Raw genomic sequence first — 26,560 nt, 5'->3', positions numbered from 1 at the left:
GGACCAGCAGGTATGGATAAAAGTTACTCAGCTTCAAAATAAATGCAGGTTGTGCCTGCGCAGGTCCTCTAGTCTGTGCCGAAGCACGGTCACTCGCCGTGTTTGAAGGGCAGCTTCCGTGACAGAGCGGCGGCTGTATTAGAGCCGGCCGGGAAGGCATCCTGGTCCAGGAAGGGTCCCCTCAGAGGCCCTCGCTTTTGAGTCTCGGAGTCACAGCAGGTGGAAGCAGGGGCTTCAGCGCACGTGAGCACTGACATCAGCCTCTGCTTGGGTTCTAGAGTCGGGATTGTGGTATGCTCCGATGCCCCCGGGAGAGGCCAGTTCTAGGGTACAGTTCTAGGATGCAGCTGAGCGGGTGGCACGGGCTTGGGGCTGCTCTCGGCTCTTGCTGCCTTCTCTTCTCGCTCGCTGAGGGTTGGACAAGGCCTTGTGCACGGACAGAACAGCTCTCCGGCCTCTTGGGATGCGTCTCCTCTCTGTAGTCCGTTAACCTTCTCCAGTCTTAACCTTTTAACTGATTTTCTCCCCTGGCAGCTTGGGCCTCTCTCACTTGCTCTTTCCCCCTCTGGCCTCAGTATTTCCCCCCATCTGTGCACCTCAGAGAACATTGTGCTCTTTCTCTCTCCGGCCTTTTTTTTTTTCAGATACGACATCCCAGGAGCCTGAGCAGGTGCTGAAAAACTACTCTGAAGAGCTGAAGACCCCCCCCGATGAGGTGAGCCCACGTCATCAGAGTTAGAAGGGAACTTGTGTTTGTGGCAGCTTCGCGTTCATGCGGTCGCCCCTCCTTTCTCGAGCGGGGCCGTTCCCCCAGAGGAAGACGTGGGCTCTGCTAACACACGCGGCTGGAATGCTTTCTTCCCGCTGGCTGCCTAGTGTGATCCTTGGGACACCCCAGTTAGCAAGGCAGGTCAGCGAGCATTTGTTGAGTGCTTACTACGAGCCAGGTGTTCTGCCAGGCCTGGGGGTACAGATAGAAGCAAAAAGAAAGGCAGCCCCAGTGCCTGCAGGAGCAGAGGCTTCCCGGCTAACTTGCGCCACCCCTGGCTGGAAGCCTTCCTAGGAGGCAGCGTGAAGGAAGCACCAGCTGCGTGCAGAATCGTCAGCGGCTCAAAGTTGTCATCGTTGTGAACAGTCGATCAGTCAAACATTTATCGAGCACCTGCTGATGCCAGGCAGGTGTATCGGCAGCGAGGGCGTGCCATAGTGCATAGAACGCTGGGTCTGGAGTCAGAAAGATTCAGCTTCCTGAGTTTCAGTCTGGCCTCTGATACTAGCTGTGTGACCCTGGGCAAGTCACTTAACCCCATTTGCCTCGGTTTCCTCATCTTTAAAATGAGCTGGAGAAGGAAATGGCAAACCACTCCAGGATCTCTGCCAAGAAAACAAATGGTCACAGAGTCAGACCCAACAGAATAGCCCATGTGTGCCAGATACCATGCTAAGTGCTGCTTATCAGCACCATCAGCATCTGAGACAGTCAATAGGTGTTTTGACCTCAGCATATAACCTGGGAGTTTGATTTTTTTCCCCCTAACTGAATTCCCACTGGTTCCTTTTTCCGGGAGGTCAATACTCTTTGGGTAGACCTCCTTCATTGCTTTTCCTCTCCTCTCCTTTCTCGGTCTGTCTGCAGGACTGCATCATCTGCATGGAGAAGTTGTCTGCCTCCTCTGGCTACAGCGACGTGATAGAGAGCAAGAAAATCGGTCCCGACGTGGTGGGGCGGCTCACCAAATGCAGCCATGCCTTTCACCTGCTCTGTGTGCTGGCCATGTACCGGACTGGGAACAAGGTGGGCACGGGCACTGCCCTGGCTCGTCCTGCTGGAGATGCTCCACGTGGGGCGCTTTGTGGCCCTTCGAATAAGACTTAGCCTAAGGCTGCCCCTGCCCCCACCCCCCGAAGGTCAAGGGGGCTGCTGTCTCTCTCATTTGTACTAGAAAGGTCTCAGGATTGCAAGTTAAGACAATTGGCTTCATTCCCAGACACACCCGGGCCTGGCTCTGAGAGAGCCCCGAGTTGACCACAAAGACCTGGGCTTGAATCCCTCCTTGACGCTTCCTGGCTGGGTGAGGTCATGGGCAAGTAGCCTCTGTCTTCTCCCCTGTGAAATGGGATGATTGTTCTCATGCCTCCAAGGGTTGCGGTGTGAGCCAAATTCACGGTCTTCACCTCTGAGGTTCGGTGAGTAACGACAACCCTGTCTGACTGATTTGCCATAGGACGGAAGCCTTCAGTGCCCTTCCTGTAAAACTATCTATGGGGAGAAAACTGGAACTCAGCCCAAAGGAAGGATGGAGTTTGCCGTGTTCAAGGCCTCCCTCCCTGGCCACGAAGACTGCGGGACGATAGAGATCATCTATAACATCCCTCGAGGAGTTCAGGTAACGTGGCTAGGGCTTCACGTGTCCCTGGGGTCCTCACGCTGTGCTGCTGCTGCTCCTGGGCCTGGCACACCGGCTGGGCGGGGCCTTCACTGCTCGCTCAGAAGCGAGGCCTCTGGGAGGGAGTCCCTCGCTCCCGTGGTTTTTGTTGAAATGTCCTGACCCTTCACCTGCCCCTTGGGCTTCCAGGCAGGGCACCTGGGACTGACCAGCCAGAGCCGGGGCCAGAGTGTGTGTCCCCTCTCGTGTGCCTCTGGTTCCATTTTGTTCTGACGTGCTCAGACTCACGTCACCCTGACTTCGGTGAGCGTATCGCCCTAGACCAGAGAGAAGGTTTCTGGTTGAATTCAGCAAATCCTCCCTGAAGGTGCTGAAGGGAAACCAGAAAATGGGGTGAGTCGTTGGCTGGGAGAAGCACTTAGTTGTGGGACAGGACCAGACCCCCAGAGAAGGCGCATTGAGAACAAGACCGGCTCCTGGGGTAGAGGGTCTGGTGTTTCCTTTTAAGTAGTAGAGGCATTGAGGCTTCAGAGGCCACAAGTCCCCATGGCGGGAGGGACCATGTCTTAGCGCGGTTTTGGAGCTAGAGTCCTTTGCACACAGTTGGTGGTTAACATTTGTGGAATTGAAAAGGAGAATCGGTATGAGCTGGAACAGTCACAGAAATATCTCATAAAGTAGGATGACGTCAGGAAAGGTGTATAGAATTGGGGTGGGGGGGCATTCTTTGATCCTGTGCTGGCAAGTGAAAGGTGAAGTGGTGGAGAGGTCAGGTAGCCCCAGCCACAGTGCCCGGAGCCCCGGGGTGTGGTGGGGCACGGCCAGGGACACCCTTGGGTATGGGATTCAAATACTACAGCTGCACCTGCTTCGTTTGCCTTGACATCTGAGGGGTGCAGACTTCCAGTCTGTGTTTTCTTGTTGCAGGGTCCTGAGCATCCAAACCCAGGAAAACCGTTCACAGCCAGGGGATTTCCCCGTCACTGCTATCTCCCTGACAATGCCCAGGGCAGAAAGGTAAGGAAAGGCATTCCATTCTTGACTTAGTCTGTAATTTCTGAAGACGTGGAACATGGAACGGTCAGACCCAGGGATCGAGCACCTCAAATGCAGACCCTTGGCTTTGTTGCTAACCTGCTGTCTCATTTTGACCTCGCTGGGCCTCAGGTTCCCGGTCAGTAACATGAGGATCTTACGCCAGCTGGCGTCTCTTGTCCCTTTCCAATTCCTTAACTGTGATTCTGGTGGAGTAAAGAATTTACCCACATCATCTGCGTGGTGCGAGAAGGGGGCTGCTGCCTTGTGCTTCCTTCTCACTCCAGCTTGGGGCCTCTCCCCTCAATCAGAAGAGGCCTTATTGCTCAAGAGAATCCAGGGCGGCCCAGAGCTCTGTTTGTGCCGGCTTCTCCCGAGCTTAAACCAGGGACGGAAAGGAGCAGCAGAGCCTCCCGGCATCTCAGAGCCAGCTAGGCCACCGTGGGCCAGGAGCCTCCCTGCCAAGGGCCGCCCCCGGCCCTGCACTGTGCATGGGCCACCTGGAGTTGGTGGCTTAGTCAGTGAATCTTTTCTGCAGCAGATTTCATTTCTGTTCTTTCTCTCAAAAGGTTTAAGATGGTTTTGGTTTTTTGGCTTCTCCAGGTTTTAGTCATGAGCAGCCTAGATTGGTCTATTCAGGTGGTTAGCAAGGATCATTCTGCACTGGGCCATGGATGTCCTGTGCCCTGACCCCTCCCATCCATCCAGAAGGAGGGGGTCAGAGACTGTAGGTGAGCTTTACCCCACCCCCACCCCTTGGAAGACCTAGCTCCACACTTGTGACCTTATATCACTTCAGAGCAGGCATTTTGGCAGTGACGTTTTAGGGTCAGTCGTTGAGCCAGGTGCGTGACTTCTGAACAATGGTAACAGTGATAATCACCATATCATGTTTTAAGGTTTGTAAAACACTTCACGTAATTATCAGGTTCACTCCCATTTTAATGGTTAGTCACATTTGGAAAGAGACAGTGTTTCATCCTGTGTCTCTTCAATCAAAACTTATGCTTGGGAGAATTGGTGACAGAAGGGAAGAAGGCTGCAGAGAAAATTCGGAGCTGCTCATTCAGCAGATATGTCCAAAGCGCCTACTGTGTGTAGAGTCAGGTGTTGAGGGAGATACAGGCTTTAGATAAAAGCCGCGCTGTGGCCTTGCAGTGATTTCCACAGCTGTTGGCCCCTTGCAGTACCTGGCTTCCGCAAGGGCAGCTGAAGTCAGCATCCTCCTTCAGATTTCCCTGAGCATCCCGCCCGGAGTGCTCTATGGCTCCCTGATGAGAGCCCCCTGAGACCTTTCCTTCTTTTTTCTCTTAATTGAAAATTTTACCAGCGAAATCTGAGCTTTCTCATGCAAATCTATTTGTGGGTGCTAATAGTTCACTGTATATACTGCTCCAGATACTTACTAGCTCTGTGACCTTGGGCAAATCATTTAGTGTTTCTGCGCCTCAGTTTCCTCCTCTGTAAAATAGGAATACTGATAGCACCTGCCTTAGTCTTGTTCTGAGGCTTACACGTTTGCTAGGATGTTGAAAGACCCCTTGGGAGCTAAAATTCTGTGAGGCCTCAGGCAGTCACACCCAAGGGGAGTTCTCTACCCCAGGGATCTTGATACCCTTCCCATTAAACTCTGAAGGCAGGGACCTCTTCTGCCTCTGGAGAGGGTTCAGCTCGCTCTCTGGCAGCTGGTTCACTTTCCCCTCCTTCCTGCCCAGGTTTTGGAACTCCTGAAGGTGGCCTGGAAGAGGCGCCTGATCTTCACGGTCGGAACCTCAAACACCACAGGCGAGACAGACACGGTGGTGTGGAACGAGATCCACCACAAAACAGAGATGGGTCACAACGTGACCGGCCACGGCTACCCCGACCCCAACTACCTGGACAACGTGCTGGCTGAGTTGGCCGCACAGGGAGTGACCGAAGACTGTCTCAAGCAGTGATGCCCCGGAGTCCCTAGGACTGAGCAGCCGGGCCTCGCGGTCTTCCCTTGGAGCTCTGCCCCAAGGGACCCACTAAAGCTCTAGAGCTCGCACCGCCTTACGTCCCCATCTCATCCCTCATCCTGTTGGGAGCAATAACGCGTTTGGGGGTTGGTCATTGACCGAGCAGTCAAAAGGTCGTTTTTATCTAAGGTCATAATGTTTTTCCATGATGTCGATGCCGTACGCCCGGGGTATCTTGTTACACTGGATGCCTGGAATTTTTTCTAGTTTGCACATCTTGACTTACTCTATTTGATCTGTCAGCAGAAAAGGCCGTAAGCCTGGGTAGTCATCTGGCAGGTCCGAAAGATGCAGCTACCTCGATTAATCCAGACCCATTCTGTCTTCTAGCTGTTGTTGGCTCCAGGTTAGTGGTGCCTGCAGATCCAACATGGCGTCCTTTGAGGGGACGACCTCTCGCCCACCCATTTTGATGGGCTCTGGGTCAGCTCTTCCTTCATACCTCACTGCTGGTTTTAGGAATTTCTATACTTTTTTTTTCTTGCAATAAACTCAAAATACCTATAACCATGTGGCTCTGTTACTTTCTTATGTTCACACGTACTTCTTCATGGATGTTCTCTAAGCAGAAATGCCCAGGGCAGGGGTGTGGCTTGCCCTACCAGAACCCCAGATCTTAAGGGAATGTAGGGCTCAGGGGATGAGGGGTGGGGAGAGGGCACAGCGCTTTCCTTATAGACTCAAGCTGGGGGCAGCTAGGTGGCGCAGTGGATAGAGCACCGGCCCTGGAGGCACGAGGACCTGAGTTCAAATCCGGCCTCAGACACATAACACTCACTAGCTGTGTGACCCTGGGCAAGTCACTTAACCCCATTGCCTAGCCAAAAACAGACTTGAGCTGACTCTCTAATCTCAACAGCTGCTTTTCCCACTCCCCATAAAGCTGACTTCATCTATTTGACTCTTATGATGCTTAAACCTACAAAGAGTTTTCCACACCACGTATGCCAAGCTTTGTGCTGGACCCCCTTGTGGAACACTTTACAAAGAGACTGATTAGAGTGTGGAGAAGTCGTACCAATGAGGGCGAGGGACTGATGATAACATACTGGGGGGGTGGGAGGGAGGACTGGCCTGGGAGTCAGACTAGCCTCTGATTCTGACTCTGCAATCATAGGCACGCCTCTGAGGCCAAGTTCCTCATCTGCTTAATGGGCACGATGCTCCCTGTTGTGAACAGACAGTTTTGCAAACCCTGGGCCACTATGTCAATCTCTCCCTTACCCGCTGGCCATCGATTTCATAGTGAGAGCCAGTTGCAGGTACAAATACCCATCAAGAGACTGAGCTGAAGGCCGATACTGAAGTGCAAAGGGTCGGGGAATCCACAGGCATGCATACTGCACCTTCTGTGTGCTGGTGCTAGGGCTGGAAAGACAAGTTTAAAAAGCTCCTGCCCTCAAGGAACTTACATTCATTTGAGGAAAACAACATGTACTCAGGCAGGTAGAGATAGAATAAATGTAATAGAAATGGTAGTTTGAGGGAGGACAGTGACTTTGCATCCTTTCAAAGAAGTTTCACTGGGGAGGGGCCTGAAACATCTGATCTTCTCTCATCCTACAAAAAATAGAATCGACAAGCTTTGGCAACAGCCTGGTGTGGGAGGTGAGAGTAAGGATGTCAGAGAAGCCGGAAGAACATTGCAGTCTACCTGAACAGAAAGGAAATGATGAGAATTTTGAGCTAGATCACAAATCTCAGTCAGAGGCCTACTATAGTTATAGGGGGAGAGGGAGGAGGGGGAGGGGTCTTCAATTACCAGAAGCAAGGCAGCTAATTAAATATTGGCTTGCCTTAATGGTAATTTGAGAGTTAAGAAAGGATACACCGGCAAAATGAATCAGTGTTGGAGCAGTTGTGGAAAGTCAGGCGCGGTAATGCTCTATTGGTAGAGCTGACTTGGTCCAAGCATTCTGGAAAGCAATTTGGAACCACGCTAAAAAAGTGACCGAAATGTCCCTTCCCCATGCAATGAAAATCTGATGGGAATCATTTCACTGGGTTTGTGTGTGTGTGTGTGTGTGTGTGTGTGTGTGTGTGTGTGTGTGTGTGTGTGTGTGTGTGTGAAATCTTTGCAGAAAGTTTCTGATAAAGGTCTTCTATGCAAGATATGTAAGGAACTGGTTCAAATTTAGAAGAAGAGCCATTCCCCAATATGGTCAAAAGATATGAACAGGCGGTTTTCAAGGGAAGAAATCCAAGCTATCAACCGCATGCAAAGATGTTCCACATCACTAATTAGAGAGATGCAAATTATAGCAACTCGGAGGTTTTACCTGACATCCATAAGATTAGCAAAGATGACAAACAGGAAAATGACGAATGTTGGAAAGCAAGCACGTTAACACACTGTGGATGGAGCAGAGCAAATGGGGCAGAATTCTGGAGAGCAGTTTGGAACCATACCCCAAGAGCCACTAAACTGGTCATGCCCGTTGACCCAGTGATACTCCTACTAGGCCTATATCCCAAAGACTTCAAAGAAAGGAGGAAAAAGACCCATACGTATAAAAATATTTATTGTAGCTCTTTTTGTAGGGGCAAAGAAATGGAAAGTAAAAGGATGCTTATCTCTTGGAGAATGGCAGGGCAAATGGTGGCACATGATGGTAATGGAATATTGTGCCATAAGAGATGGCAAAAGCAGTGGTTTTGTAGAAACGAGGCTTGTTTGAACCGATGCAGAGTGAAGTGATCAGAACTGGGAGAGCAATGGATGCAGTAACCAAAAAGCAACTTTAAAAGACTTGAGAACTCTGAACGATGCAAGGGTATTGCTCCCCACCTCCTGACAGAGAGGGGAAGGGCGCATGATGTAGAATGAGGCATCCGTTTTTCTTTTTTTTGTTTTTTTAAATTGGGGTTGAGTGACTTGCCCAGGGTTGCACAGCTAGTAAGTGGCAAGTGTTTGGTCTGAGGTCGGATTTGAACTCAGATCCTCCTGACTTCAGGGCCGGTGCTCTCTCCACTGTGCCACCTAGCTGCCCCAAGGCATACGTTTTTAGATGTGGCCTTTGTTTTGCTCGACTCTGTTTGTTGCAAAGTTTCTGTTTTTCTTTGTAGTTATTTTGGAGAAGTGGACAATTTGGGAGCATGGAGGGTTAGGGCTAGGGTAGCCAAAAAGAAAGAAAAAAGGATCATTGGAGCATTTTTTTAAAAAAATGCACAGAGAACAGAACAGAAAGCTAGGAGGACTCACAAAGAGGCCAACTTTGGAAATTTATATGTTGAATTTGTTATGCTTAAAAGAAGAGCAAGCTCTAAATAATAGAAATTCATAATTTCATGTACAAGCCTCTTCATCTGTTCTACTATGTATAGGGAAATGCCCCACATTTTTGGTTAAACTCAAGATTAAAAAATTAATTTTTAAAGAAACGAAGAGAAGAAAAAAAAAGAGAAAGAAGGAGGCTGGGGTAGATTAATCCAAAGGTTCCTTCTAGCCCTAAATCAGTACAAGGAAACGTGGAGCCCACAGCAATGTAGTCGTCAGAGAGCCAGCTGGCCTGGTTGGGGGGGGCGGGTTACTCACAATGAAAAGGATCAGTCATTTCCTCAAACCACTCAAGTCTGGTGGGTTTTTGTAAGGTTCTTATCTGGGTCAGGCATTGGGGGAGGGAAGCAAGGAGCCAGGACCCCAGGGAGTGGGACTGATTCGTGCCTGGAGAATCTGGCGGCTGGCTGGTGGGAAAAGGGGCATGTGGCCTTTCTTGCGGGTCCTGGTTTGATGACATGACGGGATTTGAGATTTCCCAGCATCCCGTCCCTTAGAGGTGAAGGGCTGCCACTGATGTGCTGAATCTTGTTTTAAAGGCCAGTTTGACTGGGACTGGTGGGAGGGGTGGGGACAGAATGCCCGGAGGGCATCCCCCCACTCACTAAACTTAGTATTGGAGTCTTGTAAGCATGGTGGCCTCAGACTCGGCATGATGGGCATGGTTATATTGAAAACCTCTTTAGGAACGGAAGATTTTAGGGTCACCAGAGGCTGTCTTAGTCCCCATTTTACAGATGGGGAAACTGAGGCTCGGCATACTGAGGTCTCTTACTTGTCAGAGTGGGATCCAGGGAGGATAAGCATAAACTCCCCAAGCTGCACCTGGAGCTCCCAGCAGGTATTTGCATGTCTCCCAGTAGGACCGTCGCTCCAAGGATGATTAGTAGGGATGGTGGTTTTGCCTTTCTTTGAATTGTGTAGAGCTTAGCACCATGCCTGGCACAAAGTAGGTGCATAATAAATGCTCGTAGAGTGACTTCAGAAAGAGGCTTCTGGGCCCGAGAAACCAAGGAGCAGCTTCTAGCTCTCTGAGTGGGTCAGCAGCCAGCCACAGAGGGCCCCAGGGTGGGGCATACGAGGGGGAGAAAATGAATCATCCGAGGTGGGAAGGAGAGCTCCTGAGCCCTGTGGTGCCTGCGTCCAGGAATTTCAGTAATGCCCAGTTCGAGTTGAACCTGGGGTTAGTTAGGCCCAGCTGAGGCAGAGACGGATGGGGGAGGAGAGTTCTGCCCACCACTGCCCAGCCCTCACCTACTGGATTTAGAAGTCTAGAAGCCGGGGGGCTGCGGCATCCAGGGCTCCAGCAGAAAGCCGAGGGCCCCTCCCTTGGGGGAGGCAAATGGCATCTCAGCCGAGCACCACCTGGTACTGATCTCACCCACGTGCCCTTCCGCAGACCCCTCCTGCAGCTGGAGAGGGGAGGGAGTTCTACATACAGGTTTTTCTAGCCTCGGACTGTCCAGACAACCTGCCCGACCAGCTCGTCCATCAATCTCCATTCCTCCTGGACCGGGGTGTGTGTCTGTCTGTTGGGGAGGGGGCTGTGAGCACCTTAGGAAAGAAGGGAGCCAGATGAGGACCCTCAGAGCAGACTGAGCCTCCTTCCCATGGGCCTCCTGTCCCTCCTGCCCAGACCAAGCCCCAGCCAGGAGCACAGCCGTCACCACCCCTCCTCGAGCTACCGTCAGAAGCTTTGTCCACTAAGGCCATGGGGCGAGCCCAGGACTCTCACCTCTTGCTGCTTCTGCTACTTATCAGTCACCACATGGGGACCAGCCTGGGTGAGTGTGCTGGGGACCTGGAGAGGGGGGGCCCTGCAACTGCTGCCAGGGGTCTGTGAGACAGAGATCCACCCAGAGAGTAAAGCATTAACACCACCCTGGGCGTGCCAGATGGTTCCCCAACCTGAGTCTGACCTCCATACCTTGGAGACAGGAGAGACCTGAGCTCAAATCCCAGCTCTGACACTTAATCGATGTGAGACTTTGGACAAGGAACCCAGTATTTCATCTGTGAAATGGGGATAATATTTGCACTCCGTACCCCAAAGGATTGTTTTCCACAAAGTGTTCTGTAAACTTTGAAGTGCTATAAAAACATTAGTTGTTTATTATTATAATTCATTATGGAGAAAATTGTTCACTGAGTCAGTAGGCCATTGGGGGTGAGAATCTTTATTTAAGGAAACAAATTATTTTTCGTTTTTTGCTTTCCACGAAGTGTATCCATTAACATAGGTCCCCAGAGGGCACAAGCCTTGGTTAGGCTCAGTTTGAATTGAGTGCTGTGCAGAACCAAAATAAAGACGCTGCATTTCTCTGAAAAGTCTGTAACCTTCAGGCATTCTGTGAATGGAGCCAGGTGGTAGACACAGAGGTCATGGAGTCCAAACCGTACATTTTACAGTTGAGGAAACTGAGTCTTAGAGAGGATTCGAGGATAATAGAGCCAGAGATGGAAGACGTCACAGAGGCCCTCTGGTCCAACCCTTTCATTTTACAGAGAGGGAAACTGAGGCCTTAGGACAGTGAGGGAGTTGTTCAAGGGCAGAATCGCGATTCAGACCAGGTCCCAGGGTTTTAGGATTAGTGCTCTTCTGGGAGTTCCCCACCCCCCCAGGACAAATTCCTTCTTCCCATCAATAAGAAAAGAGCTAGAATGCTTCCCACCCACATGATGCCAACCGCATGCAGGAGAAAGACATCCGATTTTAAGTCAGGAGAGCTGGGTTCAAATCCTGCCCCTGCCATTTGCTCTGTGACCTTGAGCTAGTCACTTCTTTCTGGGCCTCAGTTTCCTGCATTGTAAAATGAGGGGGTTGACCTCATTTTTCACGTTCACAGTCACACACTGTGGGAGCCGGAATGAACATAAACATTCTCTGGTCCAGCTTCTTCATGGTACATAGGCCCAGAGGGGCTTGCCCAATCAAGGTCACAGAGACAAAGGCAGAGAAGGGATTAGAAACTAGAAGATGCATCTGCTTCCCTCCTTTGCAGAGAGGTGCAGGGGCGGGGGGGAGGGCTATGGGTGTGGAATAGTATATAGACTGTCAAATTTGGTTGGTTTGCTGAACTGCTTTTTTGTAACCTTTTAAAATTTTTTATTACATGGGAATGGCTTGGTAGATAGAAGAGTTAGGAAGGATATACTCAGGAGTGTGTGGACAGAAAAAAATGTGTCCAAAATACACTTTTTTTTTTTTGGAGGCAATTGGGATTAAGTGACTTGCCAATGGTCGCACAGCTAGTAAGGGCCTGAAGTCGTATTTGAGCTCAGGTCCTCCAGACTCCAGGACCAGCGCTCTATCCACTTCACCACTTAGCTGCCCCCACGATACACTTTTATGCTTAATCGGCATTATTAATTTTCTCTACCACTTTCTTCAGTCTAGACAGTAAATAAAACAATCAAGCCTGGATTTACTCTGAACGTTTAATTATCAGCTAGCCTGAACTGGTTTGAGCTGGCTCTGGCACACTCCTGGAGATATTAGAAGTGAAGGTGATAGAGAACAAAAGATAAAAATGTAAAAAAAACCCAAACTAACAACCCATCCCCCCTCTTCTGCTGGGGCCCGTCGACTGTACCAAGCTGTCCCTGAATACCGTCCTCATCACACAGGTAGCCCAGGCTAACTTGGGCCCAGGGTCCCGGGGTCCCGGGGATGCAGCCTACCTGAATGGGGCTTGAGAGTTCTTTTGTAATTATTGATGAGGGCTGGGAGACTGGTCACTGAGCCCCGGGACAAGTCGCAAGCTTGGGTCTCACCCCGTTCACGCACACACCCATGACCAGTCTGCAGGACTGAGAAGTAGATGAATGACAGAAGGGAATGAAAAGCCTCTGAACTCTGACTTGCTCCCACCCAGCTGTCCCCCACTCAGCCCCATCCTTGTTCCATCTGGAGCTTCTGGGCTCTCAAGAATGGCGGTCCCTGGGCTAGACTCTTGAGTCTGTGCCTACTTCCCTCCCATCCTTCCCTGAGAGATCTTTAAGCAAGCCCCCAGGCCGACGGAAGTTGAGTGGCTTGTCCCCTCCCATAATCCCCGACCTGGGCCAAGATGGGAGCTGGGTGCCTTTTCTTAGCTCCTCTCTGGGCCAAGCTTGGTCATTTGAAGGATGGAGCATTCCATTTCATGGGGTTTTTAAAAACAAATATTTATGAATCACCTGCTAGGTGCAAGGTACTTGGTGCTGAGATGACTCAAACAAAAATGAAATGGTCTCCACAGGAGGAAACTGAGGCCCAGATAAGTGACTTGCCCGAGGTCACCCAGGCAGCAAGTGTCAGGCAGCGATTGGCCCCACTGTCAAGGGACTGGTCCCAGCTTCTTTTGGCCACCCCATCCTCTCTGTCCTCCTCTCTCTTCTCCAGGGAAATCTGTTCTTGGTGGGAAAGGAATTTATAAACTCAGTCACACTGAGGTGTTAATGATGACCTACTGTTACTAGGACATGAGGGAGAATGCTACTGCATTTTAACAGAAGGCAGTGCCTTTAACTAGCATAATGAAACTAATGGTCAGATTTGAGGCCTTTCTGGAGGATCATTCTGGGGCAGATGAATCCTTCCCAGGGGATTGTAGGGCCTTGAGCCATGGCCAGGTGGACTAAACCCCAAGTCTGGAGAGGCTGTGTTTCCACCTTCCCTTTGATACTTATTAGCTATGTGACTCTGGACAATTCACTGAACCTCTTTGCCTCAGTTTCTTTGCCTGTAAAATGGGGATAATAATACTGGTCCTACCTGCCTCACAGGACTGTAGGGGAGGAGAGCACCTTGTCAATCGGAAGGGATTATCCTGCCTCTGTCATTGACTACCAGCGTGACCTTGGGCAAATCACCTGACTTCCCTGGCCTCAGTTTTCCCATCTGTAAAATGAAGGGGTTGGAACAGATGACTTTCTGAGCTCCCTTCCAGTTCCAGGATCCTATTTTTCCCTGTCCTCTCACTTATGTGGGGTGCTTTCTGAAAAGCACCTGGGACCAGTCACTGGGGAAAGGAAGTAGGCTGAGAGTCATGGGGACAGGAAAATCTGGTTGTTGGAGCTGGTTAATGTTTGACTTCTGGGCAGCCAGCACGTGCCCCATGTTCCAGTATCTCTTTAGGAGACTTACAGGAGGCATGGGACTTCCCATGCTGCCCAGCTGTCATCAGCAGAATTAGGAGGTGCCCCCTTATCCTCTCTTTCTTTCTCCTCCTCCCCCCATCAGTGACCCTTTCACCTGGGTCCCCCACAGCAAGGAGAAAAGGGTAGTGAGAGACAGCTTCCATTTCTGTAAAGGGAGGTAGCTTTGGTAGCCTCTGAGGTCCCTTCTAGGGGCTAGGTCTAGGGTCCTGTGATACTGGGACTAGGCATCCCCTCTAATTAATTATCATTAATCATAATTAATCATAATAATTAAAGGGAGGCTAGACCTGGAGTCAGGAAAACCTGAGTTCAAATCTAGCCTCAGATACTTACTCCGGGCAAGTCATTTCACCTCTGTTTGCCTCAGTTTCCTCATGTGTAAAATGGGAGGAATAGTAATAGCACCTCCCTTCCAGGGTTGTCGTAAGCACCCAGTGAGATAATAATTGTAAACCGCTCGGCACAGTGCCTGGCGCATAGTAGGCGCTATGTAAATCTTAGCTATTGTTAAGTGAGATAAAGGATGGAAGGCATTTTGGGAACCTTTGGAGCGCTATAGGAATGCTAGCGTTGACGGCGGTAGTGGTGGTGACCGTCTGCGGCCTTTCCTGAGCTTGGCTCAGCTGGCTTGGTTCGTCCAGCGAGACTGGAGAAGCAAAGAGGAGACAGTCCGGTTGGGGGTCCCGATCTGATGGGGAGATGAGACTCCCCCAAGCGTTACAATCAGGGCGGGGCCCCACGGACTCCAGACTGGGGGCGTCCGTGCCAGACAGCTGCCGAGGAGTGAGCTTCCCAAGGCCGAATTCTGACCAGAAGCATGTTCTGGGCTGTCCGGTTCAAGGGAAGGGTGTGGCGGGTGTCAGCAGGTGGGAGGTGAGAGGTGGAGCTGTCTCCTTTTGAGAGGGAGGGGGCAGGAGCGTGGATGACCCAGTCTTGGGCTCAAAGGACCATGGACAGAGCTGGGAAGGCCCTTTGAGGCCATCAAGCCCAACCCCCTCATTTTACAGTTGAGGAACCGCGACCTGGGGAGGCTGAGGTCACACAGGAATAAGTGGCAGTGGCGGGATCGGAACCCTGATCTTCAGTCCAGGCATTGCGCTGCCTGGAGGAACACGGTTCTGTGCACTTAGGAGCCCACCACCTGAGGCCCTGTGGTGTAATGAATGATGGAGTTGGGAAGAGCCGGGTTCAGATTCTGTTACTGACACATACAGCAGGTGCCCGTCTGCCTTGGCCAGGGGCATTCCCCAGACCGAGGACATCACAGGTCTAGTCCTCCCCAGGATGTACAAGTACTCTGCATTGCCTTGCAGAGGGAAGCGTGGAATCAGCCCTGTCCTCAGGGAACTTACATTCTACCTCCTGTAGCTAACATGTCCCTGCCTCAGCACTCCCAATCCCCAGTCTTCTCATCTCTAGGATAACCATCTTGACTTCCTTCAATTGATCTTTGCAAGGTATGAATAATCCCAAAGCCCTTCACCAGCCTGATTTCCCTCCTTGGTACGCGCTCCAGCTGATCAATGTTCTTCCTAAAATATGGTGCCCAGAACTGACCACATGACTCCGAGTATGGCCCAACCAGGGCAGAGGACTCAGGGGGACTGACTGTCCCTTCCTTTGCTGTACCTTTCAATGCAGCCTCAGATCACGCTAGCTTTTTTTGCTGTCACATTTCACTGTTATAGACCCACGTAGAGCGTGTGGTCCACTAAAACCCCAAGATCTTTTTCAAACAAATTGCCACAGAGCCGTGCTCCCCTATCATGTATTTGGGAAGTTGTTTTTAGAACCCAAGTAGAAGAGATTTTTTTTTTTTTTAGTATTCCTTCATATTCAGCTTGGCCCATCCTTCTAGCCTGTCAAGATTAGGGGTGGATGGGAGGTCCAACCCTGTCACTCAACAAAGATGTTTCCCCCCTGAACCTTGGGTCATTGGGAAATTTAACAAGTATGCCATGTTCCTCTCCATCCAAGTCATTCTTAAAAATGTTGACCAGCGTAGGACCAAGCATCGATCACTGGAGCCCTCCCTCCATATTGTATTTGTAACTGACTAGAGAGGCAGCAGAGTTCTGGGTAGAGTTCCAGACTTGGAGTCAGGAAGACTCGAGTTCAGATCCTGCCCCGGACACCTTGCGGCTTTGTGATTATTAGCAAATAACTTGTGCCTCAGTTTCCTCACGTGTAAAAGGATGACCTCTGAGGTCCCTTTCAGCTCCAAATTCAGGATCCTTTGACTGTTCTTGGCAGCATTCAGCTAGTTCCAACAGTCTGGCTCCCAATAACATAAAGAGTTGGTCACATGCACGGCAGAAACCTCAGCAGCCTATGTCCGTGGCATTCCCTTCACCTCCCAATCTAGCTCCTTCGGTGTGACCAGTTCTTCATAATGCCCCAGAGGCTCATTGTGTTCATGGCTTCCTTTTCTAAGTGTTTACAGGATCAGAGATTTAGGGCTGGAAGGAATGTCATTTAGTCCAACTCCTTCATTTTACATATGGGGAAACTGAGGCATGCATGAGTTAAGTGTGACTTCCCTAAGGTCACACAGCTAGTAAGTAGCAGACCTGGGATTTGAACCCAGGTCCTCTGACTCAAAATCCGTCTCTCCATTATGCCACACTCCCTTTCATTAACCTTCCTTTAATCATCTGCCCATATCCCTGCCAGGAAGGATGCCAACAGCACTGGATACCCAACCGTCACCTGCCCTCCTCCCTCCCAAGTGCTCATGCCTGTCTCTGGCTTTCTGCAGATCACATCCCGTACACTCCACAGATCTCCCCCCATGCCCTGGAGGGGAAGGTCACTTCAGCCACCTTCTCCCTGGACCAGCCAAGATGCATCTTCATGGAGCATGCCAGCTCAACAGATACCATCTGGCTGGTGGTAGCCTTCAGCAATGGTTTGTCTGGTGGGCCAGGGGCGGGTAGGGGAAGAGGAGGCGTATTCTCCCAGCCCTGAGTGAGTCTTACGGGAAGCTGACACAGATAGATGCCCACCAGGGCGAGATCCTCAGGCCCAAAGCATCTCCTCCACCAACATGTCTGAAATCATACCCTTAGAGATTCATTCCTTTGAGAGTTTAAGATGTTTCTGTTTCTCCCCTACTTGAATAACAAAACAATTCCCACGTGGGAGGATATCTTAAAGCCAGATTAGCCAATGGAGTGGAGTTGGGAATGAGGGGATTGTCACAGTGGCTGAGCCTGCGTCATGTAGCAACAGGTCATCTAGGAAGGGCTTCTGATGGCAGCTCCAAGTGCAAAGGGATGAGGGTCTACCATAGGGGATGAGGGCTCGAGCCCTGAGTGGAGCCTAGGGTCCTACCCTGGGACTTGCCAAGGTCTCCCTTTCTCTCCTACTTCTAGCCACCAAGGATTTCCAGAACCCTGAGACTGCAGCAGAGATCCCTTCCTACACCAGACTGCCCATGAGCTTTTACTACATGACCCTGAAGTTGTCTCCTGACCACTACCCATGCAAGGAAGAAGACATTGCTATTCTCCGTGTGGGCAGTGACACTAGGTGCCTCCGAAACCCAAGTCAGGAGTATTGTAACGCCCCCCTCCTGGACCCTGGCCCTTACAGGTGAGCCCCACTGTGTGGTCTTCTGTGAAAGCCAGCCCCGACTCTCTCTGTGGCCCTGGCAGCTCTGCTCGGTCTTGATTAGGCTCTCTGCAAAACAGAGTAGAAAAAGCCCTAGCCTGAGGGAGTCAGGACACCTGGGCTCTGGTCCCAGTTGTGCCATTGACTAAACATGGGGTCCTCAGTTTCCTCCTCTGCAAAATGAGAGCAGCAAATTGGCAGATAAAGAAAAATTGAAGTCAGTGCTGGAGTTGCTATGGGGCAGATAGGCAAACTGACACATTGTTGGTGGATCTGTGAACTGGCCCAACCATTCTGGAAATGTTGGAGAAAATGACTAACCTAGTCACACCCTGTGACCCAGTGATCCCCATCCAAACCAAGGTTGTCGAAGTGGAATAAAACAGTTTCCATACGTAGCAGCATTTTACTTTTAGCAAAGAACTAGAAACAAGGATGGTGCCTATTGACTGGAGCATAGCGGAGTAAGCTGCGATATATTTTACAGATGCCTCATCTGTAAAATGGGGCTGATCACAGCACCTTCCTCTCGAGGTTGTTGTGAGAAACAGTTAAGATAACGTGTGTCAGGCGCTTTGCAAACCTTCAGCTCTACTTTCATGCCGTGTATGAAAGTAACAGAATATTATTGTGCTATGAGAAATTGTTTCTTTGAGGAACTCAAAGAAACTTGGCAAAATTGTAATGAACTGATAAAAAATGAAATAAAAGAACCAGAAAGGAGACCAATATAGACAGTGGCTAGCTAACATGTGTACATGGTGAGCTGGGTGGTGCAGTGGATAGAGCGCTGGGACTGGAGACAGGAAGATCTGAGTTCAAGTCTGGCCCCAGACACTTACTAGCTGTGTGACCCTGGGCAAGTCACTTCACCCTGTTGGCCTCTGTTTCCTCATCTGTAAAATGAGCTGGAGAAGGAAATGGCAAACCCCTCCAGTATCTCTGCCGAGAAAACTGCAAATGGGGTCGTGAACGGTCAGACGTGAATGAACAAAAACAACGTTTATAGAGCACTTCAGGATTTGCCATGTGTTTTTTCATGGTATGTCTTTGATCCTCATGGGGTCACTGGACTTGGAGCCAGGGAGACCAGAGTTCAAATCCTGTGTCAGATATTTACTAGCTGTGTGATCTTGGGCAAGTCACTTTACTTTGCCTGCCTCAGTTTCCTCATCTGTAAAATTGAGGAGTATGGACTCCACAACCTCTCTAGTCCCTTCCAGCTCAGAATCCATGATTATATGAACAGCCGTGGGAGGAAAGTGCTATTATTAGCCTCATTTTACAAATGAGAAAACAAGTTGCATTCATTGTTAGACACAGTCAATGTTGGTTTTTCTTTTATGTGTTAGGAGGATGAGTGATGTAAAAACTAAGGCATCAATAAAAATTAGCTTTAAAAAAGTAAATGGAATGCTTAAGTTGAACTAGATCTCCAAGGCCTCTCCCTCTCTAGATCTGGGATCCTGTGTGCAAGGTGAGGAGGGGGCTGGCTCACATTTCTTTTTTTTTTTTATATGAGCCTATGTATAATTTTTTAGAATAATATTTTGTTTTTCCCCAATTACATGTAAAAACCATTTGTAGTATTAGTTTTTTGTTTTAAGTTTTAAATTCCAAATTCTGTCCTTCCTTCTCTCTCCCTCCCCCTCCCTGAGACAGTAAGCAATCTGATGTAGGTTATACATGTACAATCATGCAAAACCTATTTCCATATTAGTCATTTTGTAGAAGAAAACTAGAACCAAAAAAAAAAAGAAGCAAAGAAAGTGATAAAGAGTATGCTTCGATCTGTGTTCAGACTCCATAGTTCTTTCTCTGGAGTTGGATAGCATTTTTCCAACATAAATCCTTGGGGATTGTCTGGGTCATTGTATTTCTGAGAAGAGCTAAGTCATTCACAGTTGGTCATCATACAATGTTGCTGTTCTCGTGGTTCTGCTCAGTTTCTCTGTATCAGTTCATGTAAGTCTTTCCAGGTTTTCCTGAAATCATCCTGCTCATCCTTTCTCACAGCATAATAACATTCCATCACAATCATATACCACAACCTGTTCAGCCATTCACCAATTGATGGACATCCCCTCCATTTCCAGTTCTTACTGGCTCAAGTTTTAAGCCATGAGTTTGTACTTAGCTTTCTTTGTGTGTTGAGCTCTGTGCTCAGACCAATGGGTATGTATGGGAGAGCTGGAGGCAGGGGCCAGTGGACAGAAGGGAAGAGAAACAAGATAAGAGACCATGGCCATCATGGTGCTGTAGGAGCAGCTGAACCTGGAGTCCGAGGCCATGAGTTCAAGTTCTAACACTGACATCACCTGCCAGTGTGACATCCCATCTCTAGGCCTCCATTTCCTTATCTGCGAAATGAGAGGGTTGGATTCATGATCTCTAAGACCCTTCCAGCTCTGTGTCTATGAGCCTATGACCAAACCCCACTGTAAAGTTGTGAAATCATTTAACTGATGAGCCTCAGTTTCCTCATCTGTAAAATGAGAGAATTATACTAGATGGTGAGATTCCTCCAGCTCCAAATTAGAATCCTCTGGGGTTGCTCCTGCCCTCAGGAAGCGTGCAGTTGAACAATTAGAGTATAAGCCCAGGCAGACTGAGCTATCAGTAACAGACGGCAGGTAGCTTGGGGGTTCTGAGGAAGGGGAGATCAGGGTGATCTGAGGCAGTCAAGAAAGGCCTCCTGAAGGAGGAGAGACTGAGTCTCCCCTTCTTGGAGAGACAAGCCATGCATACCCTGAGAAGTTAAATTAGGATCCCAATGATACAAGATGGCATCTGATCAACTGCTTGGTGACTGAGCTTCCGGGAACTCTGGGCTCTGAGGGCCCCAGCGGGCTCAGAACTTCTGACTCTCCTTCCGTGACTGCCTCGGTTCCTCCCCAGCGTGAAGTTTCTTGTGATGGACAACAACACCCAACCCAAGGCCGAGACGAGGTGGTCCAACCCAATCACCCTCAACCAAGGTAGGATCCCAGGGTCTGGGACATCTTCCCCCTGAGAGAAGCAAAGGGCCCTTCTTTCCTCGGGGTGCTCGGTCGCACAAACATCAGCTCGGCAGTCAGTCACCTGCCTGTGACTTGGGGGCTCAGGGTCCCCTTCCCTGCACCATTAGTGGGGGTCCCGACAATGCCCATGTTCAGTCTGCCCCTCGCCCCGGAATGTCCTTTCCCCTCAGTACCAGCTGCAGTCTGACCCGTCCTTCGAAGCCCAACTTACAGTTGTTGATTTTTAAATAATTTCTTTGTTTTTAGTTTTCAACATTCACTTCCATAAGATTTTGAGTTTTAAATTTCCCCCCTCTCCCTTTCCTCCCCTCTCCCCAAGATGGCGTGCAATCTGATATAGGCTCTACTTATACATTCACATTAAGTATGTTTTCACATTAGTCATGATCCAACTTATAGTTTTAGAGCTGGAAGAGACCTCCGAGGGTATCTAGTCTAAGCTTTCCATTTTACAGATGAGGAAACTGAGGCTCATAGAGCTTGACTTGCCCAAGATCACATAGGTCATAAGCATCAGAAGTGGAATTTGAACCCCAGTCCTGGCTTTCTCCTCTGGTCACTGTTCTGTCCCCCCACTGGTATGTGGCATCAGCCTCTCCATTCCCCTCTACCTTCATTCATTCATGCATTCATTCATTCATTCATTCATTCATTCGTTTGACAAACGCTCATTAAACGCTGATGATGCAGAGTACTCTCTTAGGCTCTGAAGGACATGCAACTTTTAGATAACACACTGGGGCTCCCTCTGTCATGGGGGGAATGTGCCAAGCTAAGCTGGTGGAGAGAGGACTACCCCATATCCCACTTACTACCTGGCTCCCTGGCACCTGAACCCAGAATTCCTGCAAGTCAAAAGACCCCAGGCTCATCCAGTGGAAGAGCTTCCTTGTTTCTTTCATTCCTCGTCTGTGTCATTTGTCCTCCACACACTCACTGGATTCTCACCACACGAATTGGAGAGATGAGGAAAGTGAGGCCCAGAGAAGGGAATATTCTGTTTGTTCATTTGACCAATATTTACTGCGTATTTACTGTGAGCAGCCCAGGTGTAGGAGAAACAACAGAAGGAAGAGAAGTCCTTTGGGACGCCTGTCCATACGTTGGAATGTAAGCTCCCGAGGGCAGGGCCTGCTTCATGTTTATCTTTGCACCCCCAGCATTTAGCTCAGTACCTGGAACATTGCAAGGGCTTAATAAATACTCGTTAAGCTGAGGGGGATGGAATGGAAGTACATAAAGCTGAGCTGAGCTGTGACAAGTTGAGTTGAAGTGAATGCAATAACCTACCTGGGGTCACACAACCAATTCTCAGTAGAGCTGGGGCTCCTGTGTGTCTTTAGCTCTGGCCACACCTCCTCTCCCTCGCCTCGCTCAGGGCTCCCCTAAAAGGGTGGACACCCTAGAACTGCCCCCGAGCCGACGGGTGGGAAGAGAACGGCATTCCCTGCAGAAGACGCTGACCGGGCTCCTGACCCGTCCCAGAGCTTCCAGCCCCCCGATTCTCCCACCCTCCTCGTCCCTGTCTCCCCTTCCCTCCTTCCCTCCCTCGCCCCAGCTGGGCTGCCGGTCGGTGGGGCAGACGGTGCTTCTTTGACCCCAGGACGGGACCCCCGAAGCATTGACACGTGGCCCAGCAGGAGAAGCGGCTGCATGATCGTCATTACCTCCATCCTGTCCACCTTCGCTGTTCTCCTGGTGCTTGCCTTCTTCATCGCTTCCACTGTCCAGTTGTGAGTCCTGAAGCCCCGGACCGGGGCCAGCCTCATCCCCTCGTCTGGGTGGGCTGTGAGGGATCGTCATAGAACCAGAGATTTAGAGCTGAAAAGGGCCTCAGAGACCTTTCCTCATTTTACAGATGAGGAAACTGAGGCCCAAGTAATTTGCCTGTTGCTAAGTATCCTAGGAACGTAGAGCTGGAAGGGACCTCAGAGGCAGTCCAGTGCACTTGACAGATGAGGAAACTGAGGCCCATGGAAGTGATGTGATTTGCCCAAGGTCACACAGGTAGTGTCAGGGATAGGATTCGGCGTTATCCTCTCCAGGTTCCTAAAACGCTCCCTGCCCTTTGTAGGTCCCACATTCCATCCTGTCCTCCCAAGGGAGAAAGAGGTCCTCGGGTTCTCCGCCCCGGGGAGGACACTCAGGCTTCCTAGGGGGCAGAGTGGGGCCGTGGGGGCTCCGAGGGCACAGAAAGGGGAGCAGACTTCCCATTAGTTCCCATTAGCAGCTTCTTGGCTTGTTTTTCACAATCTGGCTGGAGGCGTTCAGATATATTGGAAGAGGACCCCAACCGAGAGTAGTCACTGAAGGCTCAGGCATCCTGGGGCCCCCAGGGCGGGATTCTACCTGCAGACAGGCTGCAGAGCTTAGAATCAGCCACCAGGGGGCAACACCAGCCTTCATTCCTCCGGCCAATGGTCCAACAAGGGAATCTTCAGCTGGGATCAGCTCATAGACAGAAGGCCACGGTCCGTTTGCTAGAGAGATGGCCTTGAAGTCAGGAGTAACCTGGCTTCCAGTTCCCCTTGGACACGCATTGGAGGGATGGCCTTTAACCTTTCAGTGCCCCACCCAACTCTCTAAAATTCTAAGGCGCAATCTGCACAGGTAGAAGGAATTTCCTTCCTGGGAGTTCCTAGTCCAGTCCTACCCCATCAGGTGGTAGGCATTACGCTGGAGGGGGCCAACCCTGCCTCCCAATTCTGTTCTATTTTCATTTTTTTGCCATCTTTTATTTATTTGGGGAACACAGTCATTTCATTTTTATTTTCCATTTTAAAATTAATGTCGTTCTCCCACCTGCCATCGTGGACATTTCCTGATTGTAAGTAGGAATGACGTCACTTTGTACTTGTGTCCTAGCCCAGTGCCTGGTATTAAGTGCCTCGAACACGTTTAATACATACTTGTTAACTGAGTCATTGATATACTTGCCCACACATTCTGCATTCTCCCACTTCCAGGTGTTTGCCCATGCGGTTCCCTGTGATTGAACATCACCCCTCCCTTTCTTTGCTTGGTGAATTCCTACCCAGCCTTTAGAGCCCGACTCAAACCCAACCTGGTCTGCAGCTTCCTCACCTCCCCAGACCTTATGATGACATTCTCGTCAAGCAAGGTCCAGAGGGTTCTCGGTCCCCTACCCGAGGACCCTACCTGAGAAACCTCAGAGGTCCTCTGATTCAGCCCCTTCATTTTGTGGGGGAGGAAACTGAGCCCGAAGTGACTTTGGATCTTAGCCTTGAGCTGGGTAGGGCCTTAGAGACCAGTTTCAGACTGTCTAGACTGGAAGCTCAGTGAGGGCAGGGGCTGTCAGAGCACAGGCAGCAGGAGCAGGCACTTACCAGAGGTTTGTCGTCCGCTTTCCCCCAGCTCCAGCCTCTGGTGGCCCGAGGAACCACCGCCCCCCGAGCAGCTGCGCGTGGACTCCTTCGTTGGCAAACGCTACATGACGCACCACATCCCCCCCAGCGAGGCGGACACGCTGCCTGTGGGCAGGGGGCCCCAGCCGTTCCCCAGCCCTTGCCCAGGACCCATGGTCTAAATCTGTCCGCTGTGCTAATGAGTCGCCCCCATTTTGGCATGAATTAAAGAAGGACCCGGACGTTGTCAGGAGGGTCTTCTGTTTCTTCCCCTGTCTCCCGCCAGCCCCCTTTCCCAGTTGAAGCCCCCACCCTCTTACAACCACAGCCACGACATGTCAAGTCTGCTTCACGTTACCTGCCCGGGCCTGGGGAACTGGATCGGGGTGGGACTTTCTAGAGGGTAGGTGGGAGGCGGGGAGTGCCTATGGTGTGATTATGAGGGGTGAGCAAAGACCCCTGCTATCTCCCTGAATGTGTCCCCCCACTGTGCCTGAAATTTCACTCTTAGATCTTCTTTCCTTTGGATTGATTACTGTCTTTCCAGCCTAGCCTTTTAAAATCGCATTCCTGATCAGGAAAGGTAAACGGTTAAGTCTTAGTTTGAAGAGGATTCTCAAGAGGGACCCAAGTAACCAGAAGGTGCTGGTTTGGATGGGGAGAGGCGGGGGGGAAGGAGTTATCAGTGGGGCAGACTTCCTGGTCGGTGGAGATGTGGTTCAGGCCTGCCCAGGGTGTGAGGAAAGAGCAGCGGCCCCCAGTACCTAGATGCTGGGGAGCCTTGCCTGGGCAGGGCCCATGTTTGAGGAAGGATTTCAGGCTCTGATGCCCTCTCTGCCCCTCCCTTTGGCAGGTGCCTTTCCCCTTGAGCTGCTGAGGTTCTGAAAGAGGAGTGGGTGAAGCATAGAATTACCACCTCTGGAAAGGCGGCCTGGCACCTGGGAAGGAGAGGGGGCAGGAGAGGGTTGAGAGGAGGTAGGGAGCGTTGGAGAATCCTAGCTTCGGAGCTGGAGGAGACCTCAGCTGGAGGCCATCCGGGCCAAGCCTCCATTTTACAGACAGGGCAGCTGAGGCCCGGAGAGGTTGCCCAAGGTTGCATAGGTAGTAAGCATCAAAGGGGAGATTCGAATCCAGGTCCTCTGACTCAGGAGCCTCAGGATTCTTCATATGGTATCACCTTGAGACCACGGGTTTTATTGCTTCATATGAATCTTACTCAGCTGGCACCTGCTTGGGGGCAGGCATTGTGCAAGACTAGGGTGAAAGTGGGCCACGCCCTCAAGTGGGTGAAGAAACTGAGGTCAGACGTGTTAAATGACTTGCCTAAGGTCACACAGTTGAGGGCCTGAACCTTAGGTAAGGAAGCCCACATGCTATTTAAGGGGGCAGCTAGATGGTGCAGTGGATAGAGCACCGGCCCTGGATTCAGGAAGACCTGTGTTCAAATCTGGCCTCAGACATTTGACACTAGCTGTGTGACCCTGGGCAAGTCACTTCTCCCATTGCCTCACCAAAAAAAAACACAAAGAAACAAAAACAAAAAACTTTTACGACATGCTATTTAAAAGAAAAACCCAAACCCTTCACTGTGATGCCTGCATCATTCACATCATTCTCACACACCCCCCTCAGACAGTTCTAAGTTATTCTGTCTGGGAGGGGCAGAGATAGAGGTGAGGGTTTCATTGCTCCCTTCCTCTGACCCTCACGGTTGGGCTCAGCTGACCTAGCCTAAAGCTGCCTCTGTCTTCTCTCTAAACTGGGGCAAATGGGTGGGTCTGGGAGCAGGCACGTTCCTACAAAGGGGTCCCTCCCAAGGACAATGTTTTCTCTTTCCTCTGCCACATCCATTCTCTGTCTTTGGCCTGGAATAGTACCGTCTCACCCCACCCCTCACATGGGCTGTGCCCGGGAAAGATCCCAGGTTGTCCCACCCTAGTTACATTCCTGGGCTCCCCACAGGAGCTCCTGACGACTTGGGCCCTCTGACCTCAGCACATCAACTTCCCCCCACCCCCATCTCTGCGCTGAGCCGCCTTAGACTCAGTATCTCCAGAACATCAGACTCCTCTCCTCCCTGGACCAGACAGCGCCCAGGGAGCATCCCAGGGCGAGAGGAGGCTGTACCTAATTATGTCATAGGATTATTGGATCGGTGATTTAGAGCTGGAAGGCACCTTCTAGTTCAACCTTTTACATTTATTGTTGAGGAAACTGAGACCCAAAGAGGCTGTGACCTGCCCAAGGTCACACAGGTAGGTTTGAATCCGGATTCTCTGACTCCACATGCAGTCATCTTTGCTCTACTCCACACTAGCCTGACCTCCAGCGAGCCAGCCTCTCCCCACCCAGCTCTTCCACCTGGCAGCATGAGAGGTCTCGTCTACAACTCTGCATTCATTCATTCATTCTTTACTGAGGTCCTTTCCCCTCACCCTAAGTTTCTCTCATTTTTGTTCTGTTTCTGTATGTTCAATAAGGTAGGCACTTCATAAATTCCTATTTCCTCCCTCCCTCCTTCCTTCCTTCCTTCCCTCCTTCCTTCCTTCCTTCCTTCCTTCCTTCCTTCTCTCCTTCCCTCCCTCCCTTCCTTCCTTCCTTCCTCCTCCCTTCCTTCCTTCCTTCCTTTCTTCCCTCCTTCCCTCCCCCCTCCTTCCTTCCTTCCTTCCTTCCTCCCTCCCTCCTTTCCTTCCTCCTTCCTTCCCTCCTTCCCTCCCCCTTC

General features: G+C 50.6%; 2 protein-coding genes across 6 annotated transcripts in view; both read left to right on the top strand.

Annotated features, from left to right (window-relative positions):
* Positions 1–5,932, top strand: part of DTX2 (deltex E3 ubiquitin ligase 2) — a 49,747-nt gene extending 43,815 nt beyond the window's left edge. For all 5 annotated transcript variants that reach the window (XM_027861562.1, XM_027861563.1, XM_027861559.1 and 2 more), the window contains 5 exons: positions 645–715; positions 1,637–1,795; positions 2,226–2,387; positions 3,315–3,404; positions 5,138–5,932. In XM_027861562.1, coding sequence (XP_027717363.1) covers positions 645–715; positions 1,637–1,795; positions 2,226–2,387; positions 3,315–3,404; positions 5,138–5,362 — 707 coding nt within the window. In that variant the 3' untranslated portion in view covers positions 5,363–5,932. The remainder of the gene's footprint in view (positions 1–644; positions 716–1,636; positions 1,796–2,225; positions 2,388–3,314; positions 3,405–5,137) is intronic.
* A 3,956-nt stretch (positions 5,933–9,888) lies between these two features.
* Positions 9,889–24,088, top strand: UPK3B (uroplakin 3B). The gene is made up of 7 exons (XM_027862237.1): positions 9,889–10,219; positions 10,339–10,486; positions 16,600–16,749; positions 17,216–17,435; positions 20,352–20,431; positions 22,077–22,206; positions 23,849–24,088. Exons 2-7 carry the CDS (start codon positions 10,414–10,416, stop codon positions 24,018–24,020), a joined length of 825 nt encoding a protein of 274 aa, XP_027718038.1. The 5' UTR covers positions 9,889–10,219; positions 10,339–10,413; the 3' UTR covers positions 24,021–24,088.
* The last annotated feature ends 2,472 nt before the right edge of the window (positions 24,089–26,560 follow it).

This window comes from Vombatus ursinus, unplaced genomic scaffold (genome assembly GCF_900497805.2).
Source record: "Vombatus ursinus unplaced genomic scaffold, bare-nosed wombat genome assembly UNPS02014768.1, whole genome shotgun sequence".
Lineage (NCBI taxonomy): Eukaryota > Metazoa > Chordata > Mammalia > Diprotodontia > Vombatidae > Vombatus > Vombatus ursinus.
This window is presented reverse-complemented; position numbering and strand designations above follow the sequence as displayed.

Excerpts from the sequence above, each read along its gene's own strand:
- UPK3B (XM_027862237.1), top strand. The coding sequence starts at position 10,414 with ATGGGGCGAGCCCAGGACTCTCACCTCTTGCTGCTTCTGCTACTTATC. Across the intron at positions 10,487-16,599 it reads CCACATGGGGACCAGCCTGG|ATCACATCCCGTACACTCCA; the intron begins GTGAGTGTGCTG and ends GGCTTTCTGCAG. Across the intron at positions 17,436-20,351 it reads CTGGACCCTGGCCCTTACAG|CGTGAAGTTTCTTGTGATGG; the intron begins GTGAGCCCCACT and ends GTTCCTCCCCAG.